This window comes from Elgaria multicarinata, chromosome 6 (assembly GCF_023053635.1).
Source record: "Elgaria multicarinata webbii isolate HBS135686 ecotype San Diego chromosome 6, rElgMul1.1.pri, whole genome shotgun sequence".
NCBI classification, from domain to species: domain Eukaryota; kingdom Metazoa; phylum Chordata; class Lepidosauria; order Squamata; family Anguidae; genus Elgaria; species Elgaria multicarinata.
In genome coordinates, this window is record NC_086176.1 from 50,476,315 (window position 1) to 50,496,029 (window position 19,715).

General features: G+C 42.4%; 1 protein-coding gene across 1 annotated transcript in view; it reads right to left on the reverse strand.

Annotated features, from left to right (window-relative positions):
* Positions 1–15,588: 15,588 nt before the first annotated feature.
* The window catches only part of RASEF (RAS and EF-hand domain containing), a 39,264-nt gene continuing 35,137 nt past the window's right edge, over positions 15,589–19,715 (reverse strand). The window contains exons 16-17 of the mRNA XM_063128401.1: positions 19,050–19,126; positions 15,589–15,697 (exon numbers count right to left, since the gene is read on the reverse strand). Coding sequence (XP_062984471.1) covers positions 15,589–15,697; positions 19,050–19,126 — 186 coding nt within the window. The remainder of the gene's footprint in view (positions 15,698–19,049; positions 19,127–19,715) is intronic.

Below are 19,715 nucleotides of genomic sequence, written 5' to 3' on the forward strand. Positions count from 1 at the left end.
AAGCATATTGACTGAATCTGATTCATGACTGACCTTTCTCCTCTCTGATAATTCTCCTACCCTTATCTTGGGTGGTTTTAATAACCATGTGGATGACCCTCAAGATTCTGCAGCTTTACGTTTTCTCTCATTATCACTTAACTTTTGATGTTAAGCTTTGGTCTGATTCATCCACACATTCCCTGCCTGGATCTTGTCTTCATTAGGAATTGTTCTATCTCTGATCTTTCTGCTGTTGACTTTCCTTTGTCAGGCCATCATTTAGTTTCTTTTATGATTACTCATAATCATTCTTCCTTACATTCTGTTTCTTGCTCTTGTAGCGATTTGCAATCTATTAATTATAAGGCTTTTTCTCAATCACTGTCCTCCTCTCTTCCTTCTGTTATTTCTGCCATCTCCTTGGACTCAGCTGTCTCTCTCTTTAATTCTTCTTTATCCTAAACTCTTGACAATTTTGCTCAATCTTTGACACAGATGGTTCATACTTCTCAATCCCAGCCTTGGCTCACCTCTTTCATCTGCTAACTTCATTCTTGTACCCAGGTGGCTGAAAGCCTTTGGCATAGGACCAGAGACTTGGTGGATTTTGTCCATTACAAATTTGTTCTTTCTTCTTTCTCTTCTGTTATTTTCTTGGCCGAACAGCAGTATTACTCATTGCTAATCCAGTCGAATGCTAAGCATCCTCAGTGGCTCTTCGCACCTTTCAATTCTCTTCTGAAGCCTAGTCTGCCATCTCTCCCCCACCCCTCTATCTGCTAAAGACTTTTCCTCTTTTTTCAACACCAAAATTCTAACTATTCGCTTTGGTCTCACCATCTCGGCCCCTCTTCTGGTTCTTGTCCCTCGAATGTCAGTTCTTCCTGCAACTTTTTCTACATTCTCTTCAGTCTCAGCTAATGAACTGTCTAGAATATTGCATTCTTCAAAGATTTCCACTTGTTCTCTTGATCTGATCCCTTCTCATGTCTTTATCAATATTATTCTTGTTATCCTCCCTTCCTTGCTTCATATTATTAACATTTCTTTGTCCACTGGTTCATTCCCTTCTGCTTTTATTATTATTATTATTATTATTATTTATTTATATAGCACCATCAATGTACATGGTGCTGTACAGATAACACAGTACATAGCAAGACCCTGCCGCATAGGCTTACAATCTAATAAGTTGTAGTAAACAATAAAGAGGGAAGGAGAATGCAAACAGGCACAGGGAAGTGTAAACAGGCACCGGGTAGGGTAAAGCCAACAGTATAGAGTCAGAACAAACTCAATATTTGAAGGCTATAGGGAAAAGAAAAGTTTTTAGCTGAGTTTTAAAAGCAGTGATTGAGTTTGTAGTTCTCAAGTGTTCTGGAAGAGCGTTCCAGGCGTAAGGGGCAGCAGAAGAAAAAGGACGAAGCCGAGTAAGGGAAGTGGAGGTCCTTGGGCAGGCGAGAAGCATGGCATCAGAGGAGCGGAGAGCCCGAGCGGGGCGATAGTGTGAGATGAGAGAGGAGAGATAGGCAGGAGCTAGACCGTGAAGAGCATTGAAGGTCAGCAGGAGAAGTTTATATTGGATTCTGGAGTGAATTGGAAGCCAATGAAGAGATTTCAGAAGTGGAGTGACATGGTCAGAGCGGCGGGCCAGGAAGATGATCTTAGCGGCAGAGTGGTGGACAGAGACCAGCGGACTGATGTGGGACGAAGGAAGGCCAGAGAGAAGAAGGTTGCAGTAGTCCAGCCGAGAGATAACCAGTGCGTGAACGAGAGTCTTGGCAGAAGAGACAGACAAAAATGGTCGAATCCTGGCAATATTATATAGGAAGAAACGACAGGATTTAGCTACTGCCTCAATGTGAGGAGTAAAGGAGAGCGAGGAGTCAAATATAAAGCCAAGACTACGAGCTTCCTTGACCGGAGTAAGCGTGACATCGTTGACAGTAAGAGAGAATGAGAGGTGAGGAGAAGGTTTAGGAGGAAAAACAAGCAATTCAGTCTTTGCCATGTTAAGTTTCAAACGACGATGAAGCAGCCAGGCTGAGATATCTGAAAGACATGCCGAGATACGATCGTGAACATCTGGAGAAAGTTCCGGAGATGAAAGATATAAGCATGCTATGGTCTCTCCTATTCTTAAAATGCCTTCTCTCGATGTTCTTTCTCTCCCTAACTACCGTCCTGTTTCAAAGGTCCTAGAGCAGGTGGTTTACTCTCATTGCCTCGATTTTCTTTCTAGTAACTCTGCTCTGGATCCTTTTCAATCTTGCTTCTGTCCTTTGCTTTCCACTGAGACAGCCCTTATGAAGATTACCAATGATCTTCTTATTGACAAGTCTAAAGGCCTTTATTCTGTCCTTATTCTCCTGGATCTTGCTGCAGCCTTTGACACTGTTGATCATGATCTTCTGTAGGATTCCCTTTGTGACCTTGGATTTTGCGACTGTCTATGACTGGTTTGCTTCTTACCTAGCGGGTTGTTGATTCAACGTGTTGGCTAATGGCTGCTCATCTTCTTCCTTCCATTTTTAGTGGGGGTTCCACAGGGCTCAGCCCATTGTTGTTTTCTTTATATTCGTTGTTCTTGGTTAACCTTATTCGATCTCATGGCCTCCAATATCATCTGTATGCTGATGATACACAATTATATCTTTCATCTCTGGAACTTTCTCCTGACGTTCAGGATCGTATCTTAGCATGTCTCTCAGATATCTCAGCTTGGATGCTTCATCATCGTTTGAAACTTAATATAGCAAAGGCAGAATTGCTTGTTTTTCCTCCCAAACCTTCTCCCCATCTTTCATTCTCTATTACTGTTAATGTTATACTTAATCAAGTTGAGGAAGCTCATGGTTTTATATTTGACTCCTCACTCTCCTTTACTCATGTTGAGGCAGTAGCTAAGTCTTGTTGTTTTTTCTTATATAATATTGACAGGACCTGCTCATTTTTGTCTGTCTCTTCTGCCAAGACTCTTGTTCACGCTTTGGCTATTTCTCGGCTGGACTATTGTAACCTTCTCCTGACTGGCCTTCCTTCTTCTCATGTCAGTTCATTGGTTTCTATTCACCCCTCTGCTGCTGAGATCATCATATAGAATAGTAGAGTTGGAAGGGGCCTACAAGGCCATTGAGTCCAACCCCCTGCTCAATGCAGGAATCCACCCTAAAGCATCCCTGACAGATGGTTGTCCAGCTGCCTCTTGAATGACTCTAGTGTGGGAGAGCCCACAACCTCCCTAGGTAACTGGTTCCATTGTCGTACTGCTCTAACAGTCAGGAAGTTTTTCCTGATGTCCAGCGGGAATCTGGCTTCCTTTAACTTGAGCCCGTTATTCCGTGTCCTGCACTCTGGGAGGATCGAGAAGAGATCCTGGCCCTCCTCTGTGTGACAACCTTTTAAGTATTTTAAGAGTGCTCTCATGTCTCCCCTCAATCTTCTCTTCTCCAGGCTAAACATGCCCAATTCTTTCAGTCTCTCTTCATAGAGCTTTGTTTCCAGACCTCTGATCATCCTGGTTGCCCATTTCTTGGCCCATTGCTTTGATTATGTTACTCCACTCCTGAAATCCCTTCATTGGCTTCCAACTTAGAATCAGCTTCTCCTGTTGACTTACAGAGCTTGTCAGTCTAGCTCCTTCCTATCTTTCTTCTCTCATTTCACATTATTGCCTTGCTCATGCTCTTCACTCATTGAATGCTATGTTTCTTAGCCGCCCAAGGGTCTCTACTTCTCTTGCTCGGCTTCGTCCATTTTCTCTCACTGCCCCTTATGCATGGAATTCTCTTCCAGAGCGTTTGCAGACCATGAGTTCAATTACAGTTTTTAAACCTCAGTTGAAAACTTTTCTTTTTTCTAAAGCTTTCAGAACTTGATTTTATACTGTTCAATCAATCAATCATTGATTATACTGTTAGTTTTATTGTCCCCTGTGCCTCTTTGGTGCTTTCCCTTCCCCTTTCTTATTGACTTATTGTGGTTTTATCAGAATATAAGCCTATGTGGCAGGGCATTGCTGTTTTATTGTTTTACTATGTGCAGCACCATGTACATTGATGGTGCTAAATAAATAAATAAATAAAATAAACAAATAAATAAAATGGAGGTTCCATTGTTAGATTATTATGGCCAGAATTAAAGTATCGGGTTTTATATTCTTTGCTTTTTCCTGCCTGTAACCAGCTGAATTGCCTAACTGTGAACAGTTACTGCCCTTCAACTCTTCCCTTTCTGCACTAGTTGTATAGCGAATGACCCACAGTTCTTGCTATTTCTTGTCTGCAAATGGCCCATCCTAGAGTAGGCAACATTTTGGGCCCATAGGCACATTTTAACATTTGAGAAACTGTCCTGAGCACAACCATAAAATGGTTGCCATGGGTGGGCATGTCTAGTCACAAAGGATAAGTAACCTGCCCAGAGGCATTCATGGGAAATTAAGACAGCAGCAGCAGCTAGAGGCTTCCACTTCATTTTGGAGCAATGCCTGCTGCCATTAAGAAAATATCTACACCACAGCACAGAAAGAGAGGGCTGTTTCTTCTCCTTGCTTGTCATTGCTCTTATAGTTAGGAAGAGGGCAGATGAACAGGCAATAACAGCAAGGAGGGGTAGGATCACACAGTGTGGGTCAGTTAATACCTGCCAGTGCCAACCCAAGCTGTAAGCCACAACCCTATATAAGTACACCTGCATTGGTTTGATTGCTGGCAAATTCCTGCAGGAAATTCCATTAGTAGCAAAGCAACTACTTCAATTTTAAAGGGCTGGTAGGACAACTTTGATACTAAATTGGCAGGACGTTAGATCACATAATGGAAGAAGAACACTCAAAGTGCTAGTATTGGAAAAATCAGTTTAGACCAGGAGTTGGGAACCTGTGGTACTCCAGATTTTGTTGGATTACAACACCTAACACTACTGACCATTATGCATACTGGCTGGGGTTGATGGGAGTTGATGTCCAACAACATCAGGATGGCCATTGTTTCCCCCACATAATTGAAATAAACAATATGGTGGATGAAACAGTAATATTATACTAGAGCACCCAAATCTGTTTGATGCAGAACATCAGAATCCATAAGGCTGTCTCTGTTCAAGATTCTATCACAGTTATATAAAGGCCTACAGACCAACGACAAAGTCTTGACACTGCAGTTAGTTAATGGACACAAACATCTCTGTGAATGCTTGAAAAACAAAGATATTTTTTTTTGTATTTTCTTCATATTTGTTTGCCAATAATTCATGTTGCAAATGCGGTACAACAAACAGCAACATTTACATGTAAACAAGATTGTTCAGACTCATATAATTTTATATATTAACGTTAAAGCCTAATTAGCCTTTCAAGTCAAGCTGATTATGTCTTGTTTGCTATAATATTCATTCAGATACATAAAATATACTAAGCAGTGTTCCATCTGAATCCTATCAAGCAAAGTTACTGAAGCATGCGGCCTAGGCAAGCAGTGAAGCAGAAGACCATGCTATTACATGGATAAATGCTCCAGAGTTACTGAAGCAATACAAAAACAATCATAGAACATGGCTTTCTGAGGTCTCCAATGGAACTCATTTTTAAAAAGAGAGAAACAGGGAGGAGGCAGCCATTCGCTTACCCACAGGCTTTCGACTGCCCACACTAGTAAAGAGAAAACCAATTTCCCTTTTTAAAATCCAGTTGTAAAGATAACAATTATAAAGAAAAGATGCACAGGGATTTTTCTGTGGTCCAGACCAATTGTTCTTGGCATATACTTATAAACCAAACCAAGATGCTGGGTTGAAGTTAAAGGCTCAAGGGCATGCAAATGAAGCTGAAAAAGGAATCATTCCGTTCAGCTGACCTGCTCTAGTCAGCACATTAGGATATCTTCACAAACAACAGAATAGTTTTTAGCTTGTCCACTGCAATGTGGTTTATCATGGGCCAGAACTCATATTAAATTCTATTGAGAGCTCAGCTGGAAGGGAGAAAGTGCCTGCTCCCAAATGAATCTGCCTGACCTTGCTGAGGGCACCATGCCCACATTGGGTTATAGCTATAAGAGTCTAAAGCAGGGCCTTCTCTGTGGTGGGCAGAGCATTCAGGAGTGCTTTGCTTACAGCAGGAGGGCTGTACAGCACCCGAGGGCTGAATTTCAGAGTAGTTATTCCAGTGGTGGGCGGGGATGAAGGCAAAGGAGATGGGCCAAAAAGACAAAAATAATAATACCAGCATGATGCAATTTAAAGCTCTTATTGCCAATAGTTATGCCTTAGGAGATGCATTTAAACCTTTTAGAATGGGGGGGGGGGAGGAATTGCACACAAGCCAGGAAACCACCATCAATCAATGGGAAAAGGGTGGGACCAGGGGAAGGAAATGTGGCCTTCTGGGAAACCCAGGAGGGGCAGATTGGGACCACAGGCAAGCTGAATTTGGCCTGTAGGGTTGAGGCTCAATAAGCTGCTAAATTGAAGCAACCTACCTACATTGCCAAAATATGGATTATTGTTTTTAAAAAATTAGCAGGAGTTATTTAGCTAAGAAGCCTTTACCACACAGAATGAAAGTCATGCCTCTGTTGCTGCTGGATCAAAGATGAGTCAGATTCCTGCAGTATTTTTCTTCTTCTTTAATGAGCTGAATCTCCTTATAGGGAACTAGCCTGTAGACATTCAGTTCCATAACCAAGTGTTTCTCACTTCTCTCTTTCTAATTCCTGGAAACATTTTCAGTATCAAATATGATAGTGGAACATTTGTTTGTAACATTAAGAATCCTACACACAACTGCTCAGAATTAAGTCCCATTGAATTCAATGTGGGACTTGCTCCCAGGTAAGTGGACATAGGATTGCAGTCGAAAGTGAGTCTAATCAACTCATGAACCAATCAACCCACTTCATCAAATAGGGTTACAATAACCAGTTTCAGCTTCAGAGTTTTGCCAAGAACCAAATACCAGTGTTATTGGTTTTACAGACATGTGGTAAACATGTCGATCCTCCCAGAGTGCAGGACACGGAATAACGGGCTCAAGTTAAAGGAAGCCAGATTCCGGCTGGACATCAGGAAAAACTTCCTGACTGTTAGAGCAGTGCGACGGTGGAATCAGTTACCTAGGGAGGTTGTGGGCTCTCCCACACTAGAGGCCTTCAAGAGGCAGCTGGACAACCATCTGTCAGGGATGCTTTAGGGTGGATTCCTGCATTGAGCAGGGGGTTGGACTAGATGGCCTTGTAGGCCCCTTCCAACTCTGCTATTCTATGATTCATTCTATGATTCTATGATCCCTCCAAAAGTAGGAAGGCCTGACAGACTGTTTGCTTAAAATATACCTCTGAAATAATAATAATAATAATAATAATAATAATAATGGTTATTACATATATTTTAATGATTATTTTTCTTTACGCCTATCAGTCCTGTGGTATTACCTTCAGTGGAGAGAAAGGGGTTCAGTTGAGCAATGCTGCCCTCTTGTGATAACATTTTAAAAAGAGAAAAGGAAACAGCTTTTATTCTGTGGGATCCCACCCACCCCTGCCATCAATAGTGGAGTTAGGCTTTTTTTGACTACAACACAAATTCTCTCCTTCTGAAAGTTGAAGGGAGCTTTGATTTGTCTAAATATTAAACAAAACAAAATATGTAAATCTGACCGAGACGATTACAGTGTTGTGTGACAACAGAGCTTGACAGTAAGAGAGCTTAGCTGGAAGCTGTTCTGTATTACACACAGTGATACCAGGGGTTCTTCGCAGGAGCTGAACATCTCTCTCTCTCTCTCTCTCTCTCTCTCTCTCTCGGTATGGTTATTTTCATTACAAATGCTGCAAGGTGAGATTTGGAAGGGTTGATGTGCTGCCTGCATCGCAATGACAGAAAATCATTTGGAATTGATTGCTCTGAAAGGCTGAATTACTCCATATGGTCTGATCTTTGATTTGATTGTAAAAGAGAAAGTGGAGCGGGGCAAGAGATACACACCGCCATCCACAGAAGAAACTGTAGATGAAGATAAGCAGAGATTTGCAAAGCATCTCTGCTGAAAAAAGAAATTTAAGAAATCCAAGGAATCAAAAAATATATATTCTGGAATAAGAGAGTCCATACTGTATGTGGTGATTACAGATGCAAAAGGATAAACTATAAAGCTGGGGCGTGGAACCTCTTTTAGCCCCAGGGCCATATTCAGCTTTTGAGAAGCTCTGTGGGGGGAGGGAGACCGCATTCCAGTGTGTGGGGGTCAAAGGCAAAGGTGGTAGGGCCAAAAATACACAAACACACACTTCTCAAATACTAGCATTTTGTGTTGTTTAAAGCTCTGACTGCTCTAAGCCGTAGGAAAGAGATTTCAACCTTTTGGGGGTGGCATTGCGCAAAAGTCAGGATCCCACCAAACTGATGTTTGGCGGGAAGCTGTGAGGGGAAACGTAGAGGAAGGGGCAGGTGACACTTGAGCACCCACAAAGCCTTGTGCTTTCTTACTTGGAGCATGTGGGAAATAGCAACCCTATTTGGGCTGAACAATGGCCTGCCATCTAGGAAAGTGCAGATTTTGTTAAATCCATTCTGTTTCTGTCTTTCGTCCCATCTTCCACACATTGACCTAATCAGATTTCTTTAAAAACCAAAACTGTGTGCTGCTTGTGCTAATGAACACTTGGGACAATATGCTAATTCGCATTAGTTACTATGAATTAACTGATATGCAGGCATGATAAATGCCTGCATATCAGTGCATGATAAAGCACTCCGAAAGGAAAACAGCCAACCACTAGTAGTGCATCCAGTTTATAAATTTAAATCTATAAAAATTTATAAACTGGACGTGCTAATAGTGGTCATTTGTTTTGTTTTAATGTGAATTAACTAATGTGAATTAGTGCATTTGCCTAAGTATGCACTTGTACTAATGTGAAATAACTCAATATCTCCCCCCCCGCCCCCTGCAAAGTGAAAAGCTGGAATGTATGCCTTCAAAAAAGTGGAACAACTGCAGAATCTGCAAATCAGATTCACAGAAATGTGAACTCATTTGACTGTCTTGCAGATTTCTCTGACATTCCTCCTTGCATGTCAACAACAAAGTCCAAATGTTTTCAATGGGACTTATTGCCAACCACCTTGAGCTAGATTGCAGACTCCTCTATGCGGTGATGAATCATTCATCACACACACACACACACACACACACACACACCACCCTTCAGCTTACAGTAACTAAATCTAAAATAATTTTACCAAGTGGCTTTTAAAACAAAGCATTCCCCCACGGGTTATAACAAAAAACAAAACAAAAAATTCACAAGCAAAATGAGGGGTGGGGAGAAACACTACAGATTTGTTCCATACAGTGAAAGTGTCGCACTCCATGCTGAACTCTACTGAAAGCTCGATTTGACATCCTGCTCCCTGGGAGTGCCAATTTTGACAAGATGAACAAGAAACTGTCCACCCTGGAAGTCCATTACTTGTAAATACGCTTCTAAGAACACTGAAAATGCAAGTCTTATTTTCTTCTTAAAACAAGCAGAAGAAACCCTTTTCTCTCACTGTGCACATAAATCAAATGATCCGTGTTCCCCCTTTTAAGCAGCACAGATTTCATGCCCATCAAAGCACTTCACTCTTCAAATTATTCATGTTCCTCTGTAAGAACATGGTTGTTTAGACGGATGGGAAGGAAACCATACTGCTCAAATGATCCACAACATCTTTAAGGAAGATACTATTTTGTTTCTTTTGCTTGCTTTAACAACTTCTATTAACTGTGCCACTTTCTAAGTGGCACCACTGAGGTCTTCTTTGAATCAAAGGGGATCCATATTTTAAATAGTTAATGGATTTTTATGACTGCCTGCACTAAAGGCAGTCCAGAACACAAATGTGGAGTCAAGTTATGCATTGTGTTGTGTAGTGTGGAGCTGTGGGGCTTTTTCAAAATCTAAAGTGCATTTGGCCTGACTTTGATCATGACTGCTGCGCACTGGGAAAGAAGGATTAAACCTCACCACCACCAAAAACACCACTTTGCTTCCTGACATTTTCCACTCGCAGTGTGCAGTGGTCTTGATCTAAATTAGGCCCAAACTACACAAGCCTTGAGATTGGTGTAGTAATTTCCCTCCCATTGCAGTTAATGGGAGAAGAAATACAAACATCTGCACCCCTGCTCACCTCCCATTTTGGCTGTAACAAGCCCCCTGGGCTTTGGATGTTGTGGTTGCTCTGCCAGATTCCCACCCCCAACAGGACTCCTGAGTTATTCTGTTACAAGAAAAACAATGAAGAGTCTTATGGCACCCTAGACTACCACATTTATTAGGGCATAAGCTTTATTATGGCACTGCATATAGTCCATGAAAACGTATGCCATAATGAATTTGTTAGGCTTTAAGGTGACACGGGACTCTGTCATTTATAAAGGTATTTGCACTGATATGTTCAGAATGGGCTACAGCTCCCCAGAAAATAGTTTAGGCTGCAATCCTGTACACAGTTGTAATAAACTTAGGTGGAACACAGAGTATGTTATCTTACATATTTCCTCCAAATAATCAGTTAAGAATATATCCTGTAGATTGCAAATCATGCATGGTGTGGAGAAAGACATTTTTCTCCCTCTCTCATAACACTAGAACCAAGGGCGACCCAATGAAGAGAATGGTGGAAGATTCAGGATTGATAAAGTTAAGTACTTCTTCACACAGTGCAGAGTTATATCATGGAACTCGCTACCACAATATGTAGTGAGAACCACCAATTTGGATGGCTTTAACAACGGATTAGACAAGTTCATGGATGATAAGGCTATCAAGGTTTACTAGTCACGCTAGCTATATTGCAACCTCAGTATGAAAGGCACTATGCTAGGGTTCCAATCCAAATCCAATCCCCTGCACTTAATTTAGAGAAAAAGTAGCTACTTCTGTATAGCAACATGTAGCTTGGGTGTTAGTTCTTAGTATACATATATAGGATTGTACTGTTTGTCTACATAATAAAACCATATTAGAAAGACTTGAAAGTGTTCATGCATACGTTATATATCATTTTAATTCTAAGAAATTTTAGTGCAGCGTATTTTGGCGCACAATCTATTAGCACACATTAAATATCAGAGAACTTAGCAGATCAAATGTTTAAGAGGACAAAGCAGGATCACTGCCTTAAAACACAAAACAAAAACCTGGTATGTGCTAACATTTCAAACAGGCAGTGTGGAAGAAACAATAGTATGTGTGACTGCTAAATGCATAAAAATAAATCTTATGTACAGAATTTGCCAGAAACAAACACATATAAAGATTTCCGTTGACAATAAATATACATATATAAGGTAACATGACAACTAAATAAATTAAAACAATGACTACTTTTGCAGTTAAGTCTTCAAGTTAACTATCTGAGAAATCATTAGAGAAGTATTTTAAACGTATTTGGCCGAGCTCCATTTTGACCACTCAATACTGGCATAAATGCATTTGAGACTTCCATAGCTTGGGACATAATGTGGGACTCTGAATTAGTCCCGATCCACAGTCCCACACTGTGCTCCAGTGTGTACAAGGCAGTCTTTTGTGAATGGAGACACCTGCTTAGACTTGAGTATGTATGGAGATGTCTCCACGCATTGAATTTTGCAACAAGCATGGAGCTCTTTTTCCACTGAAATGGACAGGGAGCTCTTGGTGACTGGTAAGATCCATACATGCATTGGAGGCCCTGCAGCCACAAAGGACATCTTGCTCAGGATCAGTGACTTCAAAAGAGACTAAAGTTATAAAAAGTGTTTGCTCTTGGTGGAATAATCAAACTTGTACTTCTAGTTGCTTTTACTGTTCTACATAGAAGTGTTTTGGAACTCTGAAGACTTTTAAAAACAGTATCAAACTCTAGACTTAAATTGGCCCTGATGCAATGTTGGCTCCTAAGCAAAACCTGTCCCCATTCAGCAAAGCTGCCAACAAATATTTTGTATGTGTTTGATAAAGTCCTTTAAGATATTAAACTTATTTTTTGGGGGAAAACATTTTACTTTTTATTTGCATCCAAGAGCTGGAATGTGGAACTAGGAACTCCTCAAGATTTCAGCTACTGGTGCCAGAAAAAAAACATTTTTTAAAAAAACTCAAAACAAAACTATTAAAATTGGCAACTCTGGGATAGAGGCTTGAATGATTATGATTCAACATGTATTTTTTTAAAATAGAGAACAATCTACAAAGGACTTGCAATGGCCTACTAGCACAATGTTGCATTTGGTTTCGCTTAATTACAAAAAACTTGCAATTTCAATTCACCCCAACTTGAAAAATTTCTCATGGTTGCATCTGTCTTGAAACATCCCCACTGGTAAGATTTGCAGTGTTATATGAGTGTTATAGAATTATACCAATTCTGTATTTGCTGACAAAGCAGAGGCCTTTGGGGATTCTCTGATTCAACTACAGTGAGTTCGAAAGCTATCACTTCCACTTTCAAAATAACCAGAGTTCCCTGTTACATTCAAACTTGAGGGAACTCTGGATAGAACCCAAGATCAAATTGTGGCTTATGATCCTGGCTTATTCACTAACTGCTGTTTAAACCTGGAGGAGGTAACCTGGCACCCTCCAAATGTCTTGGATAACAACTCCCAACAGCCCCAGCCATCATGGCCAATGGTCAGGAATTATGGGAGTTGTAGTTCAAAACATCTGAAATGCACCAGGTTGTTTACACCCTGTTTTAAATAGCCAGAGTTCCCCTGAGTTCAGGCATAACTGGCTGCAGCAAAGAATAAGAGGGAACAGGCAATGTGTGAAGCTCACTCACATAATGCTCAACTATTGTTTAGCATAAAGTCCAAGCCAGTCCAGCAGATTTTAGGATCAGGCCGCTATCTATCTTCAAAGCAGTGTGCAGCTTGTAACCAAAGTATATATTTGGCCAGCAATAGCTGCTTGAGGTCTTAGCCCAGAGGGTAGAGTTGAAAAGAGGACTTCTCATACCGGATCATCCATTAATTTAGAACAAAACAACACAGAGGCAACTACTGTGTAGCTCCTTTCACAACCTGGACATTTCTATGATAAAAGAGTCCTCTTTGAGACCTGCAGAATTTGGATTTCTTTTCTAGGTTGCCAATATGTTGTGCAGGAAACATGTTCCAATGTGAACAGCTAATAAATGTTTCAACTATGGATGTTTTCCCCACTTCAAAACAATGAAAAAGCTGAGCACAGAAAGGAAAAAATAAAAATATATATCTCTATAAAAATAGACTAGTTTTATAAATTAGTTATGACGGACATCTATAAATGCCATAAAACATTAAAAACATAGATATAAAAGAGCCCAAGTCTCTCAATCTAGCGAGAAGACCTTTGCCCCTGCTGATCTCCATCAATTTCCCAGGAAATGGACTTGGATTTCCTCTTCAGTGTCAAGACAATATCGCTATAATAATGCAATACTAACTAAAGTGCACACTGCACAAATTGCAGCACCTACATTCCACAGGGATTTTAACCATATACTTTTGTGACATCATGTACGTCAATGTAGTCGACAGGACCTACATTTACAACAGAGATGAAAGAAATGCTTCAACTTGGCTTTCAAAGTGAAAGGCAGACCTGCCTCAAGCAACCTCAATGAGGCAGCCAGGGAGGAAGTGGGTCTTATTTGGGTCCTTTTCTCACAGTATGCCTTGAGGGGGACGAAATGGTAGAATGCCCATTTCATAATCCAAAGGTCAATAAACTCTCCTGATGTTAATTTGTCAGTCCTGGTTAACTCTCTGTTTTTGTATTACAGAGACTTTGCCTTGCATTATTCCCTCTCTTGAAGCCCTGCCATCTTTGTTTGCCTTTGGTTTGTTTAGGCTGAAGCCCAGAGCAAGGCTGAGCCTTTCCAGATGAACCTCAGAAGGATGGGTCAACTGTTTGCGTGAGCAAAGTATGGGCTCACTAGAAGTCAGCTCATGAAAGCCACTGATCTAAATCAATTAGGATTAAAGCTCGTTATTTGTGGGAAGGAGAAAGATCTCAAATACCTTCCATATTTCACCTCACTGAGGAACAAACTAGAGCGTTCACTTGATATGAAGCTGTGGAGCAAATCTCTTGGAACTAAGTGTGTGCAGAGAGGAGGCTTATATTTTCCCTTCCCAGCATGAACAAAATGAATCCCCCTGCCCTGCCCAACCAGAATGCTTGGGGAATCTCTATTAATACTTTTTATCTAAGCCAGCCTTTTCCAAGTTGGGGCCCTCCAGATGTTTTTGACTAAAGCTCCCATAATCCCCGCCTATGCTGGCTAGGGCTGATGGGAACTATAGTCCAAAACATCTGGAGGATACCAGTTTGAAAAAAGCCGATCTAAGCATTCTAGCCATGTTTTGGGGGGGATTTTGTCCTGATCACATTGGGGGTGAGAATAAGCCTCCTCTCTCCTCAGATTGCTTTGCAAGTAAGACTTGCCCCTCCCCCAAACCCTGAAATTAAAGGAAAACAAGAGATATATCTGCAAGCTATGTATCAAGCAAACATCTAGTTTGCCCCCTATTTATGGGAACATTGGCAGGGAGGGAGGTGGGGTGTCTAATTACAAGAGGCACACAGCTTGATTTAGCCCTAGTTCTCAGTAAGGTGATAAGCCTGTGTCTGGCCTGTACTACTTCAGAGTGAACATGAATGAACCCTCTCCAAAATAACAATTTCCAGAAACCTAGAAGTCTAGAACTTTCCCCCCAGACTAGGCTTCTTCCCAAAATGCTAGCTTTCCTTATGCAGGAATCTCCCCCCTCCCACTAGGGAGCATACTATCTGCAGTGTGAAGTGGTACACAGGTTTACCACCACCATGACAGCTAGGCCTATTTCGTTTATCCCTATCGACTAATATTCATGGCTTCAAACATAAGCGGGACGTCTGTGCTGCTAAATTCATCCCAAAGATCCTAAATGACACCAGCTGAAGATTCTGTCTTGAACAGCTGTTCATTGAAGGGGCAACGGTTTTGTTTAGCGGTGGACACAGCTATGGTTTTCCTTTTTGATTCAGGTTTAGTTCCCAAGATGTCAATTGCTGCCATTTTTCTTGCAATCTCGATGCAGCAAAGTGTGGGAAAGTTCAGAACGCTGAGAAATCTCTCAACATGGCGCAAGTTTCAGATTGGTGATGAAATATCATAAGCAGTAGCACATGTCTTCCATGAGGCAAGCCAGAGAATAGGCCGTGGATTTTCCATGTTACAAAGCTTAATATTTATGTGTGTAAGTCACAGTAAGAAGTACGCCTTATTGGAAACTTTACCAGGCAGGTTGGCTTAGAAAGGCACTGGTGGTTTGAAGCAGAGTGGCCTTGCATTGAAGAACCAACACACAGGAGGGACCAGCCCTGTTCTGGACCGAGAGGATCTCATATTCTCTGGGTTGGTTTAGCTCAACACTCTTCCAAGGTGGCTGAAATTGCTGGACATCTTTTAGGGACTTGGGGCCTGAAGAGTAATGGTTCCCATCCTTCCATCCACCAATCGTCTTGCACAACTGATACCTAAATGCTTCGTTGTTTTCCCCAGCCACAGAAGTCTATTTCTTTAGGCCCAGAAGGGCTTGATCTTCTAAACACTGCAGCAATTTTTGGTGAGCGATGACCGTTTTAGTGTTGTCCCAGCCAGGTTAGTTACTGACTTGTCGTCGTCTTTGCGGTCACCTCTTTTTCGCACTTCTCTGCAAAACAATAATTTGGCATGATTAAATAGAGCATTCTCAAAGGAAGAATGCACTGCCTACTGTGAGCATTTGTTTAAAAAGAAGTATGTTTTGTCGTATTTTTGCCCCCAGGTGCAATGCACTGGGGGGCGGGGGAGTAAATTCTCATAGATAAACTGCACTAAAATGAATGGGAGCTGTGCATGTAAAATTTAGACAATTCAATGACCTGCATGATCAATGGATACAAATGGTAACAAGTCTGTCTTGGGTTGTGTCTACACCAGTCCTCGGTATTGCATATGATAAATGTTTGCACCAGTTCTCCCAATACAAGTCTTTGCCAGTTTTCCATACAGACATGTTCCATCTTATTAAAACTGTGAGCTGGGGGTGAGGGAGGAGGGAAGAACAGACCTTGACATAGAATCAGGAAGTATCTGGGGTAGTACAAGGTCAGAAACTAGCCCCTCTGAAAACAGACCAACAGAACAAATCAGTGAGATGACAAAGGTCAATCTGCTTTTCAGAAATACCTTTGATGGATTAGGATCTGTGCATATAACAGGGAGTTACACGTAGGAATCTCCTATGTGAATGCTTCCCAGCGGAGGATCATAAAGTGTACATGTAGTGCCTAACAGATGTGGATGGGAATCAGATGGGTTTCCAGATGCATTGCACAGCATTCATGGGGCTGCACATGTCCAACTATGATCTAGGGCCACTGCATGCATTTTGCAAGTCACATGCACCTCTAGATAAGGGTCAGGAGGGCTCCATATTTCAAAATTATGCTCCCCCAATTCCGTGTCCTGATCTGCCCCAGACTTGCCCCCGGAACACCTCCTTTCCCCCCTTACTGCCAAACCAGTGACTGTTGGGTGACCACAGGGGTGGAGCTTTCTGATGCTGGTCAGGGTGGGTGGGGGAGACTTCCATGGTGGACCTCTCTCTTGGCCCATGGAGTAAGAAGACTGCAGTATCCTATAACCTGTAGAACCATAGGATGGTGCCCTAAACCAAATTTACCTCTAGAGTTTCTGGATATGTTCATTCACTGTCTGCCATTGCTATTCAATTATTGGTATGTCCTCCAGAAAACAGGTTCCCCATACAGGAACCTACAAAATCGTTAAAACCTTGGCATCCTGGAGGCAAGAACATTTTAATTCTCAAAATTATTTACTTGTCCTAAAGTTAAAGGACAAATGCCTATTTTCTACCCGCTATTTGTGTTATCTAATGGCATTATATTTGCTCCTTAGAAATCTCTAATGCACTGAGCTATTTAAAAGGGCAGCGCCTGAAAATTCCTGGAAATGAATCATACCTACAAGGCAACAATTAACTTTCAATTGACATTTCCAGATAAATGGATAGTTCCACCTCAGCTGCACCTGTTGCCACTGGAAGATAAGGGATTTCTGTACACTCTGAACGAACTAGCAGACCTGCCTCTTTCCAGGAATCCAATATTTATTTCTATTATTTCAGCAAGGGCACCTGAATGCAAAACAGCAACAAAATGCTACTGTTTCTCTTGCCATAAACATCATTACAGGTGTTATATAATTTTCATTTGAAGCTCAATTATAAGCCACACAGGGACTAACAACTCATGTAGGTTTGAGAGCCAGTGTGGTGTAGTGGCTAAGGTGTTGGACTGGGAGTTGGGAGATCCGAGTTCTAGTCCCAACTCGGCCATGGAAACTCACTGGGTGACTTTGGGCCAGTCACAGACTTTCAGCCCAACCTACCTCACAGGGTTGTTGTTGTGAGGATAAAATGGAGAGGAGGACTATTTATACCAGCTTGGGTTCCTTGGAGGAAAAAAGGTGGGATAGAAATGAAATAAATAAATAAAATACTAAAATAACAAACTACTGGTTACAATGTGGAAAGATTCAACGGTGAAACACTCATGCAAAATGCTAGAGTCAAGCTGCAGTTCAACTGGGACCCCAAGAGAGCTGGATTTAGCCTGAAGTTCTGCAGCCTTGCTGTGGAGAGTAATCACTTGCACCAGAAAGGAACATCAGTAGTTAAAATGCTTACTGCCTGGATCACCTCTTATCACCTTGCAAACCTCCTAGCAGGAGTAGCAGAGGCGCAGGAAGGGGAGGGAAGGAATGGCAAAGTTAGGGCAGCAAGCAGCACAACTGACAGGCCTCTTTCTACAAAGAGACGATTTTCGACATGTACAATGTGCATTCCAGCGATTTGCTTTTAAAGCCCTTATGGATGCTTCCTATGTTACGAAATGTCTGCACAGAAAGCCATTCCAGGTAGGAATTCTTACGAAGCTTACAACAGACGCCACCCACGTGCATGTCATTTCTTACTTGATGGGATTTCTTGCGGACGTGCAGCTTGGCATAAATGTCCCCAGAGGGGTACTTGGGAGCAGAACACTCAAGCAGGCCCAATTTCCGCACCCAAGGCATAGCTGGCCACTTGCCAGGGCCCACACACCTTGGCAGGGCCCGTTGGGACTGATGCCTGGCCTGTCCCCCAGCCCAGCACCCCTGCCACTTAGGCCGACAGCTGCGACATCCTCGCAGACACTAGCCTCCTTCTCGTTCGCTAGCTTTCCCAATGACAGTGGCCCATTACTGCACTGCCGCCTGGTAAGCCTGCTTGTGAGCATGTGCGAGGGGAACACTGGTCACTGCCCCCATCCTGCAGGATTACCTGACAGCAGTGGCTCAATAACGGGCATCTTCTTCCCATATGGAGAGGGGCCAAGAAAAACCGTCAAGCTCCCCCGCGTGCTGCTCACGAGCAGACTTACCCAGTAGCCCGTTAAAGGGCCACTGATGCTGGGTATGGCATCTCATGAGTCATGTGAAAGGGAGCTGCTTCACCCCTCCCTGTAGAGGCTGTCACCAAGTCCACTAACCTGAGGGAAGCAGCAGCCCATTCGAGGCCATGAGCCGGCAAGTGTTAGGGGGAGGCAGCGGGGCAGCCCTCAGCCTCCTCCTCGCGTAGGCTCAGGAGCAGTCTTGCCAGGTGCTCTAATGCCACGGGATAAGCCTGCTCATGAACACGCATGAAAAGAGGGGCCCAAGTGACAGCAGGTGCTGGGGGAAGGGAGTTGGTCAGTGCTGAGTTGCCCACTGAGACAAACCTATCCTCTCCCGCCGCCCCCACCCCCACACACACACCAAAGCTGGAGCCGAGCCTAACGCTCAGGGGAAAGAAAGGCTGTCACATGTGACAGACAACATATGGGGTCTGTGTCAATTTTACATGGAAGTGACATCCGTGCATAATACATTTTTATATGTGAAGCGCCATTTAGCACATCTGACTTCTTCAACCACTCTTTAAGAGGTGTGAGAAAATGAATGAAAGCCTTTCAGCATACCGAGCAAGGTGAAGTACCGCCTCCACAATGTTAGAGCCGTCTTTAGCACTTGTTTCACAGAATAATGCACTGTAAGCCTAGGGGGGAGAGAGAGAGAGAGAGAGAGAGAGAGAGAGGGAGAGGGAGGGAGGGAGGGGGTAAACATTAGATACATTCATGGAAGCTTTTGGAACATGGGTGGGAGGGTGCTGTTGCACCCATGCTCTGCTCGTGAGCCCCTGGTCTACAGCTGTGAACAGAGTGCTGGTCTAGATGGACCCTTGGTCTGATCCAGCATGGCTCCTCTTATGTTCTTAAGATTTTCTTCAATAAATTCATTAAAACGTTGAAGAACAACTGCCAATAAGCTAACCTACAAGAGGAAATAGTTCACTGGATATTATTGTGTGTGCACTAGGTACAATTGTTTCTGCATGCTTTCCTGTATCTATCTGTCATGAAGGTTGTCGACTCATTGGCCAATATCGAACCACAAAATCAGCAGAATTCTCAAACCAAGCACCTGTCAAATGCTATACAATGCCAATGTTTTTAATTACAATCCTGATCCTCTATGTCTGAAGGTCATAGAGGATCCAAGGTCTACCTGATTCTATTGTTTTATTACAATCATCTAATCCTACTTCATATCATCTGGTTGATCTTGATTGTGAGCTATGGGATCTA